This window comes from Vombatus ursinus, unplaced genomic scaffold (assembly GCF_900497805.2).
Source record: "Vombatus ursinus unplaced genomic scaffold, bare-nosed wombat genome assembly UNPS02009062.1, whole genome shotgun sequence".
Lineage (NCBI taxonomy): Eukaryota > Metazoa > Chordata > Mammalia > Diprotodontia > Vombatidae > Vombatus > Vombatus ursinus.
In genome coordinates, this window is record NW_020948840.1 from 770,318 (window position 1) to 793,069 (window position 22,752).

A 22,752-nucleotide genomic window follows, 5' to 3' on the forward strand; every position below is an offset into this window, starting at 1 on the left:
TTGCTAAGTGCTTTCCAAAAATTATCTCATTTGATTCTAATAACAACCCTGCAAGGCAAGTGCTATTATTATCCCACATTTTACAGATAGGGAAACTGAGGCAGACAGAGGTTAAATAACTTGCCCATGGCCACCCAATTACTGTCTTTGGTCAGATTTGAATCCAGGTCTCCCTGGCTCCATGTCCAGCATTCTATCCACTGTGCTACCTACTTGCCTGTTGAATATGCTGATGGTAATATTTAAAGTGTTGGTTAGTTTTGATGAATTGTGCTTTTTTTTCTTTCTTCTTACAAGACTTGGATCATTGGATAGAGGAAGAGGAAGGGATATATTCAGAAATGAATGTGATGTAAAAACAAAAGGCATTAATAAAATAAGATGACATTAGAAATATTTATGGGAGGAATGGGGGAGAGAGAAGAGAGATGAGTAAGGGCACGTTATGTAGGAGATAGGATCATCTACTATTATTGACTTTGGGAAAGAGGGGTAGGATTAGGGGCTTTAAGGTGGGGGAATGTTTAGACAACTGCATTTAATAAATACCCATTGTTTAAGAGGTAAGCATGTCCGTTGTGCCTCTGAAATATAAAGGTAGTGGTAATTTTGTCAGGAGAGCAGTGGCCATTGGCATTTGGGCTTAACTAAGTGAACCTTGATACTGTCAAGCAACACTCACTGTTACCACCTACTAGACCCATAGAATGATAGTACTATAAGAGACTTTATAGTTGTCTCAAACTATGATTTCCTGACTTGAGTTTATAGCACTAAACTCTTTGTACTACTGCTACTGCTGCTACTACTACTGCTACTACTCTTGCTACAGTACTTTTTCAACTACTGTCTAAATCTTCATTTCCCTACACAGATTTGTTAATCTGATTAATATCAGAACATCCATATAAATCATTAGCATTCTTATATGTAAACAACAGCAGGAAGAGCTAGAAAGAGAAATTTCATTCAAATAACTGCAAAACTACAAATTTTCATTCAAATAACTACAAAAGTTGGTGGAGCTGTAAATTGATCGAACCATTCTAGAAAGCAATTTGGAACTCTGCCCAGAAAGTTACCAAACTGTGTATGCCCTTGATTCAACTATACTACTACTAGGCCTATCTATACTTCAAAGAAATCGAAGAAAGAGAAGAAGGATGTATACATACAAAAATATTTATATCAGCTCTTTTCATGGTAACCAAAAATTGGAAACTAAGGAGATGTGCTCCTATTGGGGCTAAACAAATTATGGCATATGAATTTAAAGGAATGTTATTGTGCCTTGAGAAATGATGGAATGTATAATTTCAGAGGAGACTGGGAAAATTTCTAGGCACTGAGGCAAAATGAAGTGAGCAGAATTAGAACGATTTATACAATGTTAACATTATAGAGAAAAAAACTTTGAAAAACTTTAAATCTCTGATGATTGCAATGATAAACAGAGAGTCTCAAAGAATGAAGACGAAATATGCCACTGACCTCATGACAGAGAAGTGAATAAATTGAAAATGTAGAAAGAGATACACATTTTCAGAATGTGGCTAATGTGGGAATTTGTTTTGCTGTACTATGCAATTATGCATTGAGGGCTTTGCTTTTTTGATTTTTTAAAAATTGTTCTATGAGGGATAGTAAAAGGGATAGATTTTAAATGCTTCTTAATTAAAAAATGAAAATAATTATTAAACAAAAAGTAGAACAAAATCTTTTTTCTGTTATCTCCCTTGACCTCTTTTTTGGTGGTATAAAAACCGTCTACCACCTCCCTCCATTTTTCTTGATGCCCTCTTTTCCCTTGGTTTCTGTGATGCTACAATCTTGTAGTTTTATCCCTAACTTTCTGACTGTTCCTTCTGAGGCTTCCCAATTGGTTCCTCATAATCCTCTTGTTCTTTAAATGGAAATGTACCCTCATGGATCTGTCCTTGACTATTTTCTCTCTACACTCTCACTGGTGATTTTATCCACTCCCATGGCTTTTATTATCATTTTTATTATCTCAAAATGTATATCTCTACTTTCTCCCCTGAGCTTCGTTCTCATATTTCCAATTGTCTACTTAGGCATCTCTATTTGGATATTCCACTGGAAACTCAAACTCAGCATGTCCAAACTGAACTCTTTATCTTTCTAACAAATTCTACCCCTCCCCCAACTCTCCTATTTTTGTTGAAATTCTCCCAATCTCATAATCCTGGAGTCATCTGTAACTTTCCCTTCTCTCTTATTCACATATTGTCAAATCCTGCTTGTTCTACCTTGGCAATATTTCTCTCTCATTTCTTCTTTTCCATTCCCACTGCCAGCACCTCAATTTAGGCCCTCATTACTACTTACTTGCACTATCATAATTAAATTCAAGAAATGTCTCTTAGATGTTTACAATGTTCAAATCATTATTCTAGTTTCTCAGAATTCAGGTGTGAAAATCAACACAGCCCCTAACTTCAAGGAGTTTACAGTTTACCGAAGGGGATAAAGAATCAGTATAGATTATGATGGATCCACGTTGACATCCATTCAAACTGCTTTTGAGAAATTCAAAGTGGGAGAAAACTCTAGCTACAGTGATCAGGAAAAACTTCATGGAAGAGGTGGTACCTTAACAAAGCCTTGAAGGAAAAAAAATATCAAAAGCCATCCATTCAAAGAATTGGAAATTGAGGGGATGCTCATCAATTGGGGAATGTCAGAACAAGTTGTGGTATATGACTAATAGAATATTACTGTGTTGTAAGAAATGATGAGCAGGCAGATTTCAGAAAAACCTGGAAAGACTGGTATGAACTGGTGCAAAGTGAAGTGACCAGAACCAGGAGAACATTGTATGCAGAAACAGCAATACTGTATGATGATCAAGTGTGAATGATTTAGCTATTCTCAGAAATACAATGAATCCAAGACAATTCTGACGGACTCTATAAGAAATGCTGTCCACCTCCAGAGAAAGAACTGATGGAGTCTGAATGAAGATCAAAGCATACTATTTTTCACTTTCTGTATTTTTTTCATGTTTTTTTTTTTCATTTGGGTCTGTATCTTCTTTCAGGACATGACTAATATGGTAACATATTTTGCGTTATTGAACTTGTATAATCTAAAAAAAGAAAAGAAAAAAGGAAACTCCTTTTGCTTTGGTTACAAAACTGGGGAAAAAAGCCATCCATCCACCATCCACCATTCTACCATCTGCATTGACTCTGTCCCCACTTCTCTCCATGTGAAATAGCAACATCCTTTCTACCAGAGCTTTAAAAACGATATTCCTAGTCCTTGGGGCAATTAATCCATTCAGTTTTGGGATGCCTTTCAACTGAGCTGTTTTGGTGATTGAGTGCAAACTTACAAGTCTACGGTATTTAGCTGACTCCAGAGCATACCAATATCCCATCCATCTAGCCATCCAGGCCCATGCCATTTGCTCTCCCCTCCCCCAACCATAGCTTTTCATCTCTTGCCTTCAACTTAGTAAGCAAATCAATACGACCACTGCTTCTGGAAAAGATATATCAAGCTTTCTACCTATAGAGTGGAGTGGTGACCAGGGAGAGCATAGTAGAACAAGAATAAGTTATACAATGACAACAGTACTGCAAAAACAAAAAAACTATGAACAACTTAAGAACTCTGACCAATGTAAAGACCAACCATGATTCCAGAGGATCAATGATGAAGCATGCTCTCTGCATCTTGACAGAGTGGTGATGGACACAAGATACAGAACAGATTTTTTAAAATATGGTCAGTGCTGGAATTCATTTTGCATGACTGTGCATATTTTACAAGAATTTTATTTTTCTTTCTTTTTTAATGGGGGTTGGGGTAAGAGGAAGAGAAATTGATTTTTGTTAATTAAAAATAAAATGTAATTTTAAAAATAGAATATAAATTATCTTTTAATTATCTTAATTTATCTTCCTGACTTCAGGCCCAGAGCCTTATCCACTGAGCCACCTAGCTGCCTTACATAGATGAGTTCCTGGCACATAGTAGGTGCTTCATAAAGGCTTGTTTATTGACTGACTAATTTATTTGTCCAGCATTGTCTGACACTATTCCTCTTCACATATTCAAAATCTTACTTAGGTAGGCTAGCTATCCTCTGTTCTCATCTTATTTTCCTCCATCTCTGTAACTTTGCTCATGGCATCCCCATTTCTGTAATGGACTTACTAGCTCTATTCCCAGCCCATAACTGTCTATTGAAGGACCCTAACTCAGGTATCTTCTCTGACTCCTCCCTTTTATAACTCCTACTCTCAGTTGAAAGTGTTCTTTCATAAATTTCTCCTATCAGTTTTCATTTATTTCACTCTACCTTGTATCATAATTTCATAGGTCTTTCTCATCTATTAGATTATGAACTCCTTGAAAGCAGGATGTGTGCTTATCCCTAGTATAAAGTACAGTGCCTTGCATATGCTTAACAAATATTTGTTCATTTGAAATTGAATTAAAAAAAAAAGAAATTGAATTGAATACCTTGGTAACTGCCAACTCATCTGAGCAAATCATTTTGTGTTCCCTAATCTACTCCAAACCCTTTAGTTTATAGGTGTGGGAACTATGGTTTAGAGAGATGAAGTGACCTGCCCAAGGTTATATCACAGTAACTGTGGGGATGAAATTAGAACTCAGACCTTTTTTCAATCTAGTGTTCTTTTACATTACATAGGCTGCCTTGCCATTGAACTTCCCTGAGCTGTTATTTATAAAATGAGGATAGTACTGTTATTGTGATGAAAACATTTTTAATCCTTCAAATATTATAGAAATGTGAGCTATCCTTATCTATGTTAATAATAGCAACTACTTCTGTTATTGTCAAATCCCTGAATACCTACTATTAGCTTCACATTGCCTACTTCAGCAAATAGCTTAGCTTCTTCCTTCAACACCACTGCAGTACTTATGTGAATAAACCCCATGAGAGCTGAAGTGTGGTATTCCACAGGAACAGGAAAGCAGGTGACTCATTTAAATACTGTGACTTTTGACAGGTAATTTGACCTTTTTTTTTTTGACTCCATGGATAAATGGAAAATACTAATTTCTCCCTTTTACCTATTGAGGAACTATGAAATGTTAAGTATATTCACTGTGGCATTATTTAAAAAGTAAGATGTTGCTCTTAGTGAGTTTTGCTTCTAACAGCAAAATTACCAAATGGGAGAAAATTAATAGAACATCTTAATTCCAGTTTGGGGCAACCAGGTGGCATAGTGGGTAGAGTGTTGGACCTGGAGTTAGGAAAACTCATCTTTATGAGCTTAAATCTGACCTCAGACACTAACTGTGTGACTGTGGCAAGTCACTTAACCCTGTTTGCCTCAGTTTCCCCATCTGTAAAATGAACTGGAGAAGGAGATAGCAAACCACTCCAATATTTTTGCCAAGAAAACCCCAAATAGGTTTTTGGACATGACCAAAATGACTTAACAACAAAATCCCAGGTTGCATGCTTTGATGTAGTTAGGCATAGAATTTAGAACTGGAATATGGAGGTCATCTAGCCCAACATCCTCATTTTACAGATGAGGAAACTCAAGTTCAGAGACAAAAGGAATTTGCCCAGAGTCACATGTCTATTTAATCTGGTAATTTTGGAACTTGGCTATTATATTCCCCGGCGTTTTCAATTTGGGATCTCTTTCAGGCAGGGAGGGGTGGATTCTTTCTATGGTTATTTTACCTTCTGGTTCTAGGACTTCAGGGCAGTTTTCCTTTATGATTTCCTGAAAGATACTGTCCAGGCTCTTTTTTTCATCATGATTTTCAGGTAGGCCAATAATTTTTAAATTGTCTGTCCTGGATCGATTTTCCAGGTCAGTTGTTTACCCATGAGGCATTTTACGTCTTCATCTATTTTTTCATTTTTTTGTTTCTGTTTGACTGATTCTTGCTCTCTCATAGAGTCATTAGTTTCCATTTGTCCAATTCTAATTTTAAACATATTGTTTTCTTATGTTTGATTTTGTACTTTCTTCTCCAATTGTCCAATTATGTTTTTAAGGACTCCTCTACCTCTCTCATTTGACTTTTAAAATCCTTCTTGAGCTCTTCTAAGAAGACTTTTTGGGCTTCAGACCAGTTCATATTCCCTTTTGATGTTGCAGATGTGGGTTTGTTGACAATGTTGTCCTCTTCAGAATTTCTGTCTTGATCTTCAGTCTTCTCATAATATGAATCTATGGTACATTTCTTTTTACTCATGGTGTTTCTTTATTTCCTGGCCTTTAAAGAGATTGAGCTCTCCTGCTGGGGAGCAGAGGGCACTGACCCAAGCTTCTTGTGTTGGGAGCCTAGGTCTTGGTCACTGGCTTTGTGTGCTGGGGCCTCTTATGTTGGCAATTGGAGGCTGTAGGGTTCTGGAAGCTTACCTGATGTTGGGCTGGAATCAGCAAGCCTGGAACTTTCAGGCAATTCTAGGTTACCTGCTTTTCCTTTCCTTTAGCTTTCTTCAGCTCATTTTAGATGGGTGCTGATGGGTGTTTATCTACCTGGGGCCCCTTGCAGTGCTGCCTCCCTTAGTTCTGCTGAGGCACTAGGAGACTCCTTTGCTGTAGAATGCCGAGGCACCTGATGGTTTTCTGAGCTGGTTTCCACTGATTCCCCCGCCCTCACTGAGGTACTCGGAGGTCTAGGAGTTGGTGTTTGCCTGCTTGATCACCTGGGTTTCAGGATCTCTTCCTAGTTTTCAGTTGGAGGCTGTAAGGTTCTGGCAGCTTACCTGGTGTTGGGCTGGAATCAGCAAGGCTGGAACTTTCAGGCAACTCTAGGCTGCTTTCTTCAGCTCCTTTCAGACGAATGCTGCAGGGTGCTTATTCATCTGGGGCCCTTTGTAGTGCTTGCTTCCCTTGTTTTTGCTGAGGCACTGGGAGACCCATTTGCTGTAGAATGCTGAGGCACTCGCTAGCTGTCTGGAATGCCTCCCATTCAGTACTGCTCCCCTTCCCCCAGGGCAAGAGGGACCTTTCCCGTTAATCCCTCAAGCTACCTGGGCTGCTCCCCTCTTTCTTCTGGTTCAGCTGTTCCAGGGTTTTTTCTGGGGTGATATTTTCTGGGCTTTCAGAGAGCCAGAGTCACATATCTAGTAAGCAGCATAACTGCAATTTGAACCTAGGTCCTCTAATTCTAAATCTATCAATCTTTACACTACATAGTAGTAAACTGGGATTGAGAACATGAGTGCCGTTCGCTCTCTACATGACCTTGACCAAGGCATTTAAACTTTATAGCATTCAGTTTCCTCCTCTGTAAAACCAGTGAATTGGATTCATAGGTTCCCAAAGTGGGAAATACAGCCTCCTACAAGGTGCTACAGAGATTGAGAAGGGCAGTAGTAGTTTGAAATGACACAAATTAAAAAACAAAAAACAAAAAAAGTTAAAGGGTTAAAGAAATTAGATTTCCAGGGGGTTGCTGAGTAAATTTTTTTTTGAAAAGAGGGCAGTAGGCTAAAGAAGTTTGGGAACCTCTGGATAATCCAATGATCTCAAAAATCAATTCATCAGCAGAAAACTGAAAGAATTTTTACAACCAGTAACTCTTATAAGGATCTCATTTCTAAAATATATAGAGAACTAAGTCAAATTTATAAGAATACAAGTCGTTTCCCAGTTGATAAATGGTCAAAGGATATGAACAGGCAGTTCTCAGTTGAAGAAATTAAAGCCATCTATAGTCATATGAAAAAATGTTCTAAAAAGTCTCATGATGGAAAATGCTATCCACATCCAAAGAAAGAACTATGCAGTTTGAACGCAGACTGAAGCATACTATTTGCTATTTTTTTTCTTGTTTTGTTTTGTTTCGTCTTTCTTGTGGTTCCTCCTATTGGTTCTAATTCTCCCTTACAACATAACTAATGCGAAAATATTTTTAATAGGAATGTGTATGTATAGCCTATATCAGATGCTGTCTTGGGGAGGGAGGGGGAGAAAAATTTAAAACTCAAAAGCTTGAAGTGATTTTTGATACATCAAAATAAATTAATAAATAAATCTATTTCATCTCCAGAGTACTATAACTGTGAGTAAGTTATGTTGGCTCCTTCTTGAGGCAGTAGGAAACTGAATGGGCAGTTTCTATTTGAATTTTAATTTAACCCCATGTAAGGAAGGTTTGCTACTAAAGGTTAAATTTAGGACAAATAAGTCTGTGACTTTCTGTCAGGTGTTTTGCAATTGTTTAAGCTGATGTGAGCCTGATCTGGAAGCTAAGATCTAAAGTGAGGCCACAGGAAAAGAATGTGAGACATCTAGATTTCTAAATTTGCCAGAAAGTGGTTGACACCCAACTTTAAATTCCCTCCTTTGCCGCCCTTTATTAAATGTTTTTTGAAAAAAAAATAAAAAAAGAAATAAATGTTTTTTGAGTTGAATTTTTAGACCTCTGGTCCTACTCAAAGTATCATGATTTATCCTCATCTGTAAAATGGAGATAATTATAGCACCTACCTTCTGGGATTGTTTTGAGGGTAAAATAAGATAATATTTGTAAATCATTTTGCAAACTTTAAAATATTGTATAAATGCTAGCTGTTATTATTACTATGCTACATATTGCAGTGTTGTGGTTATCTGCTTGTCTCTTGGAAATAGAATATGGACTAAATCTCAGTTATTTGACAAGATCCATTTCAGAAAGTCATGCAGAAATAATCACAGCATTAGCTACAAAATATTAGATGTGTCCTCCCACCTTGGCCTCAAAGGGCAGAGCAAGGATGAGTGTGTAGAAGTGGGAGGCAGATTTCTGTTCAATATAAAAGAAAATTTCCTTAGAGTTAAGAGTTGTCCCACATTAACATGGATTGCCTTGGTATGTAGTGAGTTTCTTGTTATTTTAAGATGTTCTAGCAGTAGCCCTATAGCACTTATTAGGAATGATTTAAGGAAATTCCTACTGCAGACAGGGGCTTGGAATAGAGAACTTCTAGTTTTCTCTTCTAAATCTAAGGTTCTATGATTCTTTTAAGTCTATATTGAGTATTTAGTATGTTCAACACTGTGGGTATCATTAAAAAGAAATATAAAACATACATACATACAGCGTTAGAGTTAGAAAGGACTTTAGATCATAGAGCAGAAGATCTTCGTCTTTTTTGTGTTATGCCCTCTTCCACCTATCTGGTGAAGGCTATGGTCCCCTTCTCAGAATCGTGTTTTTAAGTACATAAAATAAAGTACATAGGATTGCAATTATATTGAGTACAGTTAGCAAAATATTTTTAAAAGTTCATGAACCCAAGGTTAAGAACTCTTCTCATAGAACCATAAAATGGGTCCTTAGAACGGAGAACATAGAAATAATATGCTAGAGGGAGGAATGTGCTTAAAGTCAGTGAATGGGGGAGGGGGAAGCATTTTTAAGCACTTAAGAGATGTCACTTAGCACTAGTGATACAAAAATAAGCAAGAAAGACAGCCCCTGTCCTCAAGAAGCCAATGTTGTAATAGGGAAAGGGAACACATAAAGAGGAATGGTGGTTAAGGAAGGCAGAGGCAATGGTGATCAGTCATAGATTAATGGACTGACATTGACATAGAACTGAGTACAGAATACAGAATATTAGAACTGGAAGGAACCTTGGAACTCACAATGTCAGAGCTGGAAAGGACCTTAGTCATCATTTAGTTCAGCTTTCATTTTAGAAGTGAAGAAACCAAGACTCAGAGTGAGGAAATGACATATTCTTTGCCCTCAAGAACTTTACAGTCTAGTTGGAAAAACAGAAAAAAATAAACAAGACAATGTAACCAAGAGCTAAATCGTATGGCACAGATTGTAAAATGGGGGACCGAAAGATTAGTGAGGACTAAAATAGCCAAGGAAGATTTCATGGAACAGTTGGAACTTGAGCTGAATCTTCAATAAGCCTTTTACCTGACCAGGAAGCCAGCCAAAATTACCTATTCACCTATGTTATTAATGGAATTTTCATTTTGTTGTTGTTGTTCAGTTGCTTTAGTCATGTCCAACTCTTTGTGATCCCATTTGGGGTTTCCTTGGCAAAGATACTAGAATGGTTTGCCATTTCCTTCTCCAGCTCATTTTACAGTTCCTGAGGGAGGAGAATTGGAGAAGTGGAGAGAATTGTAAAAAAAAAAACAAAAAACCTATGACATGCAATATATATACTTGGGCAGATGCTGCAAATGGACCTTGAGTTGGGTCCCCAATTAAACAAGAAGAGAGCAAGCTGGATTACATTGAAATGACCCTAAACTTCTCCCTGAAACAAAGGCCCTTCTTTTTAATGCCAATACCAGTGTTGTTGTATGACTGCCATAGAACACTAGTTTCTAAAAAATTAAAAAATATTCAGAGGACAATGGAGTTGTAAATGGGCAGATTTGAGCAGGCGGCAGCACACAACAAAAGGAACATAAGAATAACTGGAATAAAAGGTATTATCAAAGCAACATACGATTGAAAAAAATGGACTGGTCATGTGACAAGAGCAGAGCTCACTGACAGGCAGCCAATATGCTTTATTGGTATCCATATATCAGGAGAAAGTGAGAAGGGCCCTCAGCATGGGAAGACATAGATGAGTCACAAAGGCAGGCAGGCAGACGGGGATGGGTTGTGATCTGCATTTTGAAGGGAATGTCCACATAGATAAAATCACAGATCTGTCTGTGATTTGAGAGTATACTACATTGATTGTAGACTTGTTTGATGTCAGGTTTCTTTGGAGACTTTGGAAGGAGGGGGCTGAAGGGAAATGCAGAGCCAGGAGAAGCAAGGACTATCATTTAGAGAAGTAGGTAGCTATTAGTTTCTCAATCAATCAACAAGCATTTATTAAGCACTACTACATGCCAGGAATTATTCTAGGCACTGGGGATACAGAAACAAAAACAACAGTCCCTGTCCTCAAGGAACTTATATTCTATTGAGGGTGAAGGTGGGGAACATGTAATATATACCAGGATATAAACAATAAATAAAAGTTAATTTGGGGGAGGGAAGGGGCTGACCACTGAGGAAAACAGGAAAGATTTCCTGTATAAGGTGTCACTTGAGTTTTGAAAGAAAGAAAAGATTCTGAGAGGTGGAGGTGAGAAATAAGTGCATTCTGGATAACTGAGAGACACTGAGGCCTGAGATTGTGTTTAGCTGGACCATAGAGAGTGGCAAGGGGGAGTGAATATATATAACAAGATTGAAAAGGTGGGTTGGTGCCAAGATGTGAGGGTTTTTCAAAGCCAAATAGAGGAGTTTATGTTTGACCATAAAGGTAATGGGGAATCATTGGGGTTTATTAAGCAAGGGAGTGACTTGGTCAGACCTGCACTTGAGGAAAATTACATTGTCAGCTATGTTCAGGAAGAATTGGAGTAGGGAGTGACTTGAGGCCAAAAGAATCAATTAGAACGCTATTGTAATAACTAGGTGAGAGGCAAAGAGGACTGAACAAGAGCGGTGACTTGTGTGAATAAAAAAATGGAAGGTGCCAGAGATGTGGTAGAGGGCATTGAGAGGCTGTGCGGGGCAGCAACGATAGAGGCAGGGACTTAGAATGGGGAAAATCTGGGTTCAAGTTCGGTCTCTAATACACCGTAGTTGTGAACGAGGGACCACTTAACATTTAGTACTTCTATGAGTATATGTTTCAAACGAGTACTAATAGGGGAAGGCATTTCCACACGGGGAGTTCCCAGGACAGCTTAAAATCAGAGATTTAATTTAAAAAAAAAAAAAAAGCTCTTCAGACTGATTCCAAGATGTGAGGATGCAAAGGAACCTTTAACATTGCCCCTTCCCTTCTCCAGATTTCTAAAGTGATGCGGTAGAACAAGACGCGGTCCTTTTCAGCTCTAAAATTACACTCCTATTATTTTATAATATAACAAGTTTATGCTCCTATAGTCTTCAGACTAGAAGTCAGACGACCTAGATTTCTTAATAGTAGCTCTGCTAGTGAAATGTTGTATGTTTTTTTGGATATGTCTCGGTTCTCTGTCTTATCCTGTTTCCCTATCTGCAAACTTAAGAGTGTTGCACTAGTTCTCTAGGGTCCCTTCCAACTCTGACATTCTGTCACATTTGTCTTAAGGGGTTTGGACAGAGGGTGCCTGCCTCGACAATTTCCATAGCTGCAAAAGCTATAGAGCCAGAGGCGGTAAGGGAGTGTCCAGGTAAAGGGAGGAGGGGGCTCTGAATGCTCACAACAGGTGAAGATCTAAGTTAGGGGTCGTGAGGAGGTAGAGGAGGACCAGGAATCCGGGCGCCCTACGAACTCAGAGACTGAGGGAATAGGGCACGGACTTTGCTTTGCCACTTGGCCGACAAGCATCGGGACAAAGGCTGTGAGCGCTCAGTGCGTGCCAAGCCCGGCTCTTGCCCGCCGCACGTCCCCCGGGATTCCAAACCGAACGACGAGCACCCCAAGATTCCACACCCAAAGACGAGTCCTAGCCTTTTCCCCACCTTTACTCTTCTTTTCCTGGAGCAGTGTGAATGCTCAGAGTCCCAATCAAGGACCTTAGCAAGTTTCCCAGCCCCTCGAGGCCCCGCCCACGCGGCGCCAGCCAATGGGAAGCCAGGCCGGTGCCCAGGGTGGGGGGGGGGGGCCATGCGCTCGGCCAGCGCCAGGGCCAGCTCAGAGAGCAAGAAAAGCGAACCTAACCCGTCTGAGCCGCTGCTCCGGACCTCGCCAAACGCGGCCGCCGCGCGCCCGCCCGCCACAGGCAACCGCGCCGCCTCCTCTTCTTTCCCCCCACCCCCCATCGGGTGCACTGTCCCAACCCGAAAGTCCAGTTCTGCGACCGGGCCGGCGGCGGCGGCGGCAGGGAGAGAGCGAGACCCAGAGAGCGGGAGAACGAGATGACCCAGGAGTACGACAAGTGAGTGAGGGCGAGGGGAGCACGCCCGGGGCCCGGGGAGGCCCCAGCCGGGGAGCGAGCCGGACGGGCAGGAGGGGAGACCCTCCCCCCGGTTGTGCCAGGGAAGATGTCCCCCGTAAGAGGGCCTTTCTTCGTATCCTCAGCGCTTAGCGTTGCGCCTGGCACGTAGTTAAGAGCTTAATGAATGTGCGCTGATCAATTGGCTGACCGACCGTCCTGTCGGGCGAAAGGGTGGCCCTGGCCATGAAGGTAGGTAGAGTGAGGAGACCCAGCCCAGGAAGCAGCCTCACCTCCTCCTCTTTTTTCTTTTCTTTTTCCTCCTCCTCCTCCTCCTCGTCCTGTCAGCTTATCCCAGCTTGGCTCCCACTCGTGGCCCGGGGCGGTGCAGGTGAATCGACGGGACGCGGGCGCCGAGCCTCCCCCTCCCTCTTTCTCCGCTGGCAGCTTCCCCTCTGCCCTGGATGGGGTGGGGGGTGAGGTGGGGGGTGGAGGATAGTCCGGGGGTCCTCCGTGGCGCAGCGTCGTGGACTTGGTCAGGGAATTTGGGTCCAGGTCCGGCCACCAGCCACCCGGGTGACCTTGGGCGGTTCTCTCTGGGACCTCAGTTTTCTTCTAAGATGAGAGGGCTCTGAAGTCCCTTCAAGCCCCAAATCCCATGATCCCTTCGATCTCGTTTCCCCCAGCCTGGGAAGAGCCTTGTCTAGACATCTGCCCCGAGGCACAACACCCCCGACCTCCCTCCCCATCCTCCTTCCCCAATTCCCAGGCTCCGGTGCTCTCCTGGCCCTTTGATCCCGGGGTGAGTTGGGTTGGAGGTCTGTCGCCTTGGACGGAGCGCACGCCTGGTGGTTCTGTGGCTGAAGCCAGGTGTGTGTGTGTAGGGTTGGTGGTAGATGCCTTTTCACCTTTTTGACTTCTCTCTCAATCTCTCCTCTCTACTCCCCCCCCCTCCCCGCTCCCCTTTCCTTATTCTTTGTTTAATTGAAACAACTCGGGAGGAGATTCTTGGCTTTGGGGAAACTCGATACCTGAAAGGCGTTGGTCCTCCTCCGGCTTCTCCTTCCTTATAGTCTAGTCCTCCTTCATCTCCCTTTAAATGCTGAGTGTGGAGAACAATCAGTCTGTGTGTCCGGAGAAGCCTCTGAGTCCCAAAGCTTCTCTTTCCACCTCCACTCCCCCACCCCCATAAAAAAAAAATTGAAAAAGAAAGAAACCCAGCCTCTCGTTACAGGGGGACAGGCACTTGCGGCTTCTGGCCGTCCTTAAACAGAATTCTGCAGATTAGCTCTCTGCGTGCCACATCGCCATCCCCACCCCACCCCCCACCCCCTTTAAAAATAAGAGTTCAGGTTAAGGCATGGTGAGAGAAGCTGGAAGATAGAAGCATCATTACACGAGACACACCTATTTTATTTTATTCCGTAATGGCTTTTGTTGTGTCATTTGAAAAAGAGATGAGTTGTACTCAGGCCTTTGGTGATTTTAAATCGATGCGCAGATAGGAACTACGAAAACCCTTTCCCCTCGTGCGCCTCTTCCCTCTTGTACTCTGTAGCAGCTAATGGATTTCTTTGAGACGCACCCCACAGCTGGAAAGGTGGATTTATCCAGGTAATCTGGTGTGCCTGAAATATATATTTGATAAATGAATGGTGATAGAGAACTATTCTGGAGTATGAATGTCACGAGGAATGACTTTTTTGTGTTTTGGTGGCCTCATTCCTGGTTTTGTGAGGAAAAAACAATTGCATTAGCTTAAAAAAATTTTGCAAAGCTCTGTGGAACTTATTTTGTTACTTGCATCATTGGTGGTAATTACAGATTACTCAGATCTATGCTATGAAGAGCATAAAACTTCTAAATCCGGATAATTAGTTGGAAAGTACTACATTTCCAGAGATTTTTTTTATTTCTATTGGTTAAAAACAAAACAAAACAAAAAACAACAAAAAAAATACTCAGTATATTTATCTAAAAAGGGCAAATAGCTTTTTTTTTTTAATTTCCATTTAAAATAGATTTGGCATAGGCATTTTTTGAAAACGTCTCCTCTTTTTGCAGTAGACTAGGAATCCTAAGTTCAATATGTTATAATGGGTTCTTCAAATTTGTCACAAACACTGGCAAACAAATATTTCAGTGTTTTGGTGAAGTCTTTGTTGAATAGATATAACTAACAAGTAAATGAAATAAAACTTTTGCTATTTATGTTTTTATTTACTAATTTATAGTCTAAGTATTAATTACCAAGGCACACATTGAGGCATTTAGCACACAGTGTTAAATGTGAAGTATTTTTGTGAAAAATATAAATGTGAAACTTACAAAAAACTTTGGTTTGTTTTCTGATGATAGGGAAAAATATTGAGAACAGGGAGAGAAAGTAGAGAAGGTAGAAAAACTAGCATTTCAGGAATGGAGGAATCCTATGCTGTCATAACACTTCTGAAAATTATTTTGATTATTAATAATAGCCTAGTTATATAAAAATAATCACAGTAATGTGTGACTTAGTTCATTAGCTGTAATCAGCTCTATTACTGCTCAGGGAAATGCCCACTCTGTACAATTTTAAAGTTTTAAAAAAATTTTTCAATGTGTTTAAACAAAGTTTATTTAGAAATAGACAATACATTGTAGAAACTTCCTTCCCAATTAAATGCTGGTTCCTAGTGCTTTATGCCAGGGTGTAAGTAAAACAGTGATTTTTGAGATTTATATTTCATCCCAATTCAGAAGGCAGCATTTGAACCCAGCTCCTCCTGACTCCAAAATCTGCTCTTTATTCACACCACCATGCTGCTTTCACCCCCTCAATCCCATCCCCATCCCCCAACCCCATCAAAGATGGTCTCATTTTCCCAAATGAATCTATAGCACTGTTTTTTTAAAGGGTTTGGGTGGCTGCCAAACCCTACACTTTTCGTTGATAGCTTTAAAAGATAATCTTTCTACACTCACTCTTAAAAGTAGGTAGGTTACCTTTAGGCCATTCACACATTTCATCTGAGTGTTGCAATGAGAAACGAGTCTTATAAACACCTGTAGTGCTTAAATTTGCTGGTTCCCAGATTAGTGATTTTTTAGTATAGTTCTTAGCATTTTCACTTTTAAATTTGTTTTTCTTCTTCAAGAGTCTTCTCTTTACACTTCTGTGGGTTTAGTTTTCTACTTCTTGGATATTTGCAGTTCGTTTCCATTATTAAATAATACCAACTGCATAATAGTTCAGAATGTTTACATTTCAGATTTTTTGGAATCACTGGTGTTTGTTTTAATCTGCTAAAATAAATTTTAATCTGCAATAGAGTCAAAGCACAGGGAGAGGACAAGACTTTGGTGTAGCTTATTACTACTTTATAGGTGTTATCCAGTGTGATAAATGAAAGAATGCTTTTAAAAAAAAAGACATTTTTCTGTTTAAAAAAATCACTCAGTGGCTCTGAAGGTACTGTTATAGGTTATTGAATGTTTATCTCTAAGATAAATAGTTGAACTGTCTTGCCAGAAAATTACACTGCTTTGCTGATTTCCAGTCCCCTTTGGCCACATTCCATGTTGAATCTTGAGGGAATCAGCAGCATATTATAACTTTCTCATATACCCCCAAGGATTAAATGAGGTGTCTATTTTCCTTTCTACTCCTACCCCGATAACCTTTTGATGGTAGAGGGTAGGAAATTGTTGAAGGCATGGAAACCAACAAGAAAAAGCAAGGAAATAAATTGCAGCCGTGTTTTGATAGAACTACTCAGATCCTAAGAGAATATAGTTGTGACTACATAATGCCCAAAGAAAATGAATGTCCTGTTGTTATCATACCATGTCCTTATGTCTGTTTATGCAGAGTATTTGAATAGCAAGGCATTCTCTTACATGGTTTGGCAAACTATCCAGTTTATGTTGGGTTCCAAGTATAGATTAGCTACAGGTTCCCATGATGTCTAAATACTGTTTTCTAGTGGGTGGCCTCTGGGGCTACATTTAAGTGGGCTGTTCTGTTTGATGATATCTGGCCTTCAATTGACTCACCTGGGTTTATGGGGCAAAAGAATTTCAAGATTTTCTTAGTGATTTTAGTTGCTTTTTATGTCTTCTAATATGCCCAGTGGTTTTATTTTTCTAATTTTTGTTTTTAAAGCAAAAGGCCAGTGTTGGTTCTTCAGAATGAAGCAGTCTATTCACAGCGTCGACCTTACACCAGTGAAGATGAAGCTTGGAAATCTTTCCTGGAAAACCCTCTTACTGCAGCCACCAAAGCGATGATGAGTATCAATGGAGATGAGGACAGTGCAGCAGCTCTCGGCCTGCTCTATGACTATTATAAGGTAGCTCTCTCTCCTTGTTAAAGGCTTAACAACAGCTGAAGATACACTCAATTAAACTGCATATAAAACAGTAATTTGCTAGTAGAATGTAATGCAAGTTGCTCTATAGTGACTATAAATAACCTAATGAGTCCTTTGAGTTAATGTGGTTCAAAGCTGAAAATCTGCAATCAGAGAATCAAAGGATCGCTTTAAAAATTTATGAAGCAACCCAGCTGCCCTAGGACCTATCTTTACAAGCGAAAGATGAAGCTATTACAAAAGATGATAGTAGGTGGGTCCTATTGATATACACTCTGCAGAAGGGAGTCTTAGCTTTGGTGACAATTATCAACCATTGAACAAGTATTTATTAAGTACTGTGTATCAGGAAATGGACACAGTGGATGGATTGCCTCCCTGAGGCAGAAGACCTGAGTTCAAATCTAGGACGCTTACTATCCGTGTTCCCCTTGGGCAAGTCACTTAACCTTGTTTGCCTCAGTTTCCTCATCTGTCAAATGAGCTAGAGAAGGAAATGGCAAACAACTCCAGTATCTTTGCCAAGAAAACCCCAAACGGGGTCACCGAGAATGGGACACAACTGAACAAACAACAAACCAGAAACTCTGCTAAGCACTGGGGATGTAAAGACCAAATAAAATTTACACTGCATGTAAGAATTATTGCTCCTGATTCCTTGTATGTTGGGCATAGCATGTGAATTGGATAGTCCAAAGAGGACTACAATTCTTACATGTGGTGTAACTTTGTTTTACTTTACTCTAATCAAGGTGATTTCTTTTTTGATGATATTACAATGTCCTCTGCTGTGTTTAAAGTAACTCTGTAGTTCCAATGCTGTCTCTGATGCAAGACAGCTTTGTGACTGTAGGCAAGTCATTGAGGTTACTCTCAGTGACCTAGGTAACTCTCTACAACTCTGAATTACAGAAAATTTCTGTTGAGCATTGATGGAAGGAGTTTCTAATACTAATGAAATCACAGATCCAGTCTAAAACCATCACAGATTGGTATCCTACACTGAATATGAAAGTCGAATTAATTCGTTTGTTTTGTTCTGGACTTCCCAATTCTTATCAACTATGCCATCTGCATTTAGAGACGTGAAGGATATGTGGTTTAGCTTAATGGAACATTCCCTGCATTGATCTTCTGTGCGGTCCTTCATCTGAAGATGACGCTACTTCTCACCAATCAGGAAAGCATCTACTTTCAATTGTTTTTCTTGCAGTGGTAATTTTTTTTTTCATTTCTGCTAGTTCCATACTAACTCCCAAGGCTTTGATCTGAGTCCTTCTCTCTCTCTCTCTGCATGCTCTCACTTAGTGACCTCATCATCTCACGTGGGTTTAATTATCATCTCTGTGCTGATGACTCACGTATCTATATATCTAGCCCCAGTTTCTCCCCTGAGCTCCAGTCCCGTATCACCAATTACTTATTGGGCATGTCAAACATAGCAAGTCCAAAACAATCTTTCCACCACTCCTCCTGCCAACCGACATATCTTCTGAAATTTCCTATTTCCGTCCTAGATACCCCTATCCTTCCAATTACCCCAGTTTGAAACCTATGTGTCATCCCTGACTCTTCTCTTTTGCTTACCCTACGTATTCAGTTGACAGCCAAATGTAGTTTCTACCTTTACAACATCTCTTTCATCCTCTCCTCTCCATTCATACAGCCACCATCTTAATTCAAGCCATCATCAGATCTTGCCTGGACTATTTCAGTAGCCTCCTAATTGATCTCCTTGTCTTGAGTCTCTTCTCCTCTTCACATAGCTGCTAAAGCAATTTTCCTAAAACACAGGTCTGATGCTGTCAGTCTTCTACTCAGTAAACTCCTGTGGTTCTCTATTGCCTCCAATAGTAAATAAAAATAAACTCCTCTGGCATTTGTAGCCTTTCACAATCTGGCCCTAACTTAACTTTCCACCCTTGTTATATCTTCCTCCCTTTCCCATGCCTGCCAAACTGGCTACATTTCTTTATACTGTGCTTGGGCACTGGCTGTCTACCATGCTGGGAATGCACACTCCCTTTTAACTTCAGCCTCAGGGACCCCTTATTTCATTCAAGAAGCAGCTCCAGCACTGTTGTCTACATCAAAAGTGTCAAAAATATGGCCCACAACCCTCCTGAGTGTGACCAGAACTCAATTAAGATGGAATTGGGAAACAGTTAAAAATAAATAAAAACACAATAAAACATAGATAATGTTAATATGTGGTTTTCAAAGTCAATATGTACCTGCAGGGATTCTTATGTTCAGTTTAGTGGCCCCTATTTTTATTTGAGGTTGGCACCACTGTTATACCTGAAGACTCTGGATCCTTCACTCCTAATGTCTTTCTCTCTAACCACCTTGTCATCATTTTGTACTTATTCCACATATATTTATTCTATATATTCTTATATTCTACATGCATTCTAATTCTGTGTATTCTTATATGATCTCCTCTAATAAAGTGTGAGCTCTTTGAGAGTAGTAGTGGGTATTTATTCTTTGTATTTCTAGTGCTTAGCACAGAGGTGGGTACTTTAGTACATGCTTTTGATTGATTGAAAGAATATAAGTTTCTTGAGGGCAAAGACTGTTTCTTTTCTGATCTCTCTCTGGATGCTTACTCCCTGTGTGACTTTGGGCAAGTCACTTAACCTCCTTGGGCCTCAGTTTCTTCACCTTGAAAATGGAGGGTGGGATATATTTTTAACCTCTGAGGTCTTCTCTAGCCCTAGATTTATGATCCCCTGAACCAGTTTTTGTCCTTTTATTCCAGCAGAGGGCCTGGCACACAGCAGGGGAATAATGAATGCTTGCCAGTTGTTGATTGTTTTCATTTACAGAGGCAAAGCCATTAGTAGAACCCTGATCCCTTGAGTTCAATTCTTTATCTTTCGTCTACCCTATAGTACCTTTGCTTTATTGCTTCCATGGCATGTGTTGTTGTTGTTCAGTTGTGTCTGACTCTGTTACTTTTCTTGGCAAAGATACTGGAGTGGTTTGCCATTTCCTTCTCCAGTGGCGTAAGGCAAACAGAGGTTACATGACTTGCCCAGGGTCACACAGTAAGTGTCAAGGCCAGATTTGAATTTAGGTCTCCAGGCCCGTCATTCTTGCCACCATGGTGTAGTGATGAGCCACCTCACATCCTTCATGTCAGTGAATGGCCAGAAGTCATGGGACAAAATGTCTTAGTGTGAAAAATCTGCTTCTAGCATCATATTTCTTTTCAGTGGTAGAATAAGATTCCCTTCTCCCACTTTGACTTAGGAAAGGCTTTTGGAGATACAAAGACAGAGTGAAAGAGGAATAGACTCTCTTTGGTTGGAGACCTGAACATGAAGTTTAACAAAATTCATTCCTGGCACCAAGTGCTGAGTCTGTCTTGTTTTCTGGTTTGGAGGTTATGGTTATGGTTAAAGCTTTTTTATGAATTGGGAAGAAATCATCTGAGGAATGGTTCTTGGAGAAATTTTTGCCTGGGGAGATTAGCCCAGAAGGATTCTTTTGACATGGAAGTTAAACTGTATGTACCCTTCTGATGCCAAATTTATTAATCCAGTCTGTGAGAAAAACATAAATTGTTAAAATGGCAATTGAGTTGTGGTGTATTTCTAATAAGTAACATTTTCAAAGAAAACAAAAAACCTGAAACTTTAATGCTAGAAAGACTGATACAAAACCAATAAGTGTGTGTGTGTGTGTATGTATGTGTGTGTGTGCGTGTGTATGCATGCACATTTAAAAGGTACTGTAGATATTTTGAAAAATCTGTGAGCCTAAGGAAGGGTCAGTTCTTTAGTACTGCTTACTAGGTAGGCCTCTGAGGTAGGAAATACAGAACTAGATGCTTTTAATAACCTAATTTATTTGTTCTCAGTTATCTAAGTAAGTATCAATCATTGTTATGCAATATCTTTCAGAGCTTTACTGAAGTTATTTGAAGAACCCACTTAAGAATTAGCACATAGTTTACAAATGAAAGTCTTTTAAAACTTTATAATGGAGAAAGAAAAAAGCCGAAATATAGCTTTCCATGTCTTGGGTTATTGTATGAATCTCAAGGATATATAAGGAAATTAATCATTTAAAGGCCAGGATTTAGGTCTAAGAAGTAAATTGTTTACATGACTGACAGGTTCTACTCCTGTGCCTGCCCCTATATTTAACTTGGTCTTAGAGGAATGATACTAGAGAAAATTAACTAAGAAGTAAAAAGTTGACAGATCTTTGGTGTGTAGAAAAGTTTTCATTTCATAGAACTTCATTGTATTTTCTGTGATTATGCAACATCAGCAAAAGTTTTTAAATGGCATTTATGCACAGAAGGTAAAACTTCCTGGATAAAATAGCTTTCTTTTCATGGAAAAAAAAGAATATTTGCTATGTTCTAGTGACCTGAGCTTATTTGACAACCAGGGGTGAAAAATGCCTGTATCATTGACTGGGCTCCACAGAATAAGTAGTGCTTATACATCAGTACCTTATTGGAGTAGTGATCTTATGAATATAGATGCATGCACTGTATGCTTTATAAAAGGGGCCTAGCATGCTGGAGGTTCTCCTCCAGTTCTTTTAATATTTTGTGCATGCTGTTGTACTCAAACTATCCATCTGTTTTTCCTTACTCTTGAGCTAAGTATTACCTAATTTAGTGAAAAAATAATAAGCTGTATCTTAAGCTAAGCTATATTAAGCAGCTAGGAAGTCAGGAAGATGAGTTCAAATTGGACGCCCGACACTAGCTGTGTGACCCTAGGCAAGTCACTTAACCTCGGTTTGCCTCGGTTTTCTCAACTGTAAAATGAGGATAATAATAATACATACCTCCCAGGGTTGTTGTGAGGATCCAGTGAGATAATATTTGTAAAGTACCTGGTACATAGTAGGCATTGTATAAATGCTGGCTGTTGTGGTTGTTCTTCCTATTATATCTTAGGAAGAAGTGTAGTGGTTAGAAATCTAGCCTCAGGGCCCAGAGGATCTAGGTTCAGGTCCTGTCTCTGACACATCCTGGAGGTGTGACCCTGGGCAAGTCACTGAACCTCTCATTGCCTCAGGAAACTCTCTAAGAAGTTCCAGAGAAGGTGCTACCTACATTGGTAGAAAGACTTCATCATCTAGGAGTTCTCCATATAACGGAATCACAGGTACTTCCACATCCCTGTTTTGTCTTTGGATGAGGGAGGCAGCATTGCCTGGTGGGTAGAGCTTTAGCCAGTATTGGCCTTAGGAAGACCCTGGCTCAAGCCCTGTCTCTGTCACATATGGTCGTGTGGCCATGTGGAAGTCGGCACCTCAGCAAGTCTCAAGACAATAAAACACTGATGATTTCTAATATGTTTGGGTGGCAGGAGGTTCTCTGGTGTTCTTCATACCAGTGAAATCATAGATCTGGAGAAAAAGAAATCTTTAGCTGAATCACCATTGACTGAAGATCTGAATTCTTTGTGTGTCTTAATCCATAAGGTTCCCAGAGAGAGAAGATTATCAACAGCAAAGCCAGATGTTGAACACCCTGACCCAGATCACAACAAAAGGTACTT

The 22,752-nt window shown here is 40.0% G+C and overlaps 1 protein-coding gene across 6 annotated transcripts in view; it reads left to right on the forward strand.

Annotated features, from left to right (window-relative positions):
* The first annotated feature begins 12,716 nt into the window (after nucleotides 1–12,716).
* The window catches only part of GRHL1 (grainyhead like transcription factor 1), a 79,863-nt gene continuing 69,827 nt past the window's right edge, over nucleotides 12,717–22,752 (forward strand). For 2 of the 6 annotated variants that reach the window (XM_027850333.1, XM_027850334.1), the window contains exons 1-3: nucleotides 12,717–12,869; nucleotides 17,011–17,197; nucleotides 22,676–22,746. In XM_027850333.1, the coding sequence (XP_027706134.1) occupies nucleotides 12,850–12,869; nucleotides 17,011–17,197; nucleotides 22,676–22,746 (278 nt within the window). In that variant the 5' untranslated portion in view covers nucleotides 12,717–12,849. Of the gene's footprint in view, nucleotides 12,870–12,933; nucleotides 13,119–13,241; nucleotides 13,258–13,393; nucleotides 13,737–14,424; nucleotides 14,481–17,010; nucleotides 17,198–22,675; nucleotides 22,747–22,752 lie in introns of those variants that run through there. The other 4 variants (XM_027850332.1, XM_027850335.1, XM_027850331.1 and 1 more) reach the window with 4 other exon arrangements.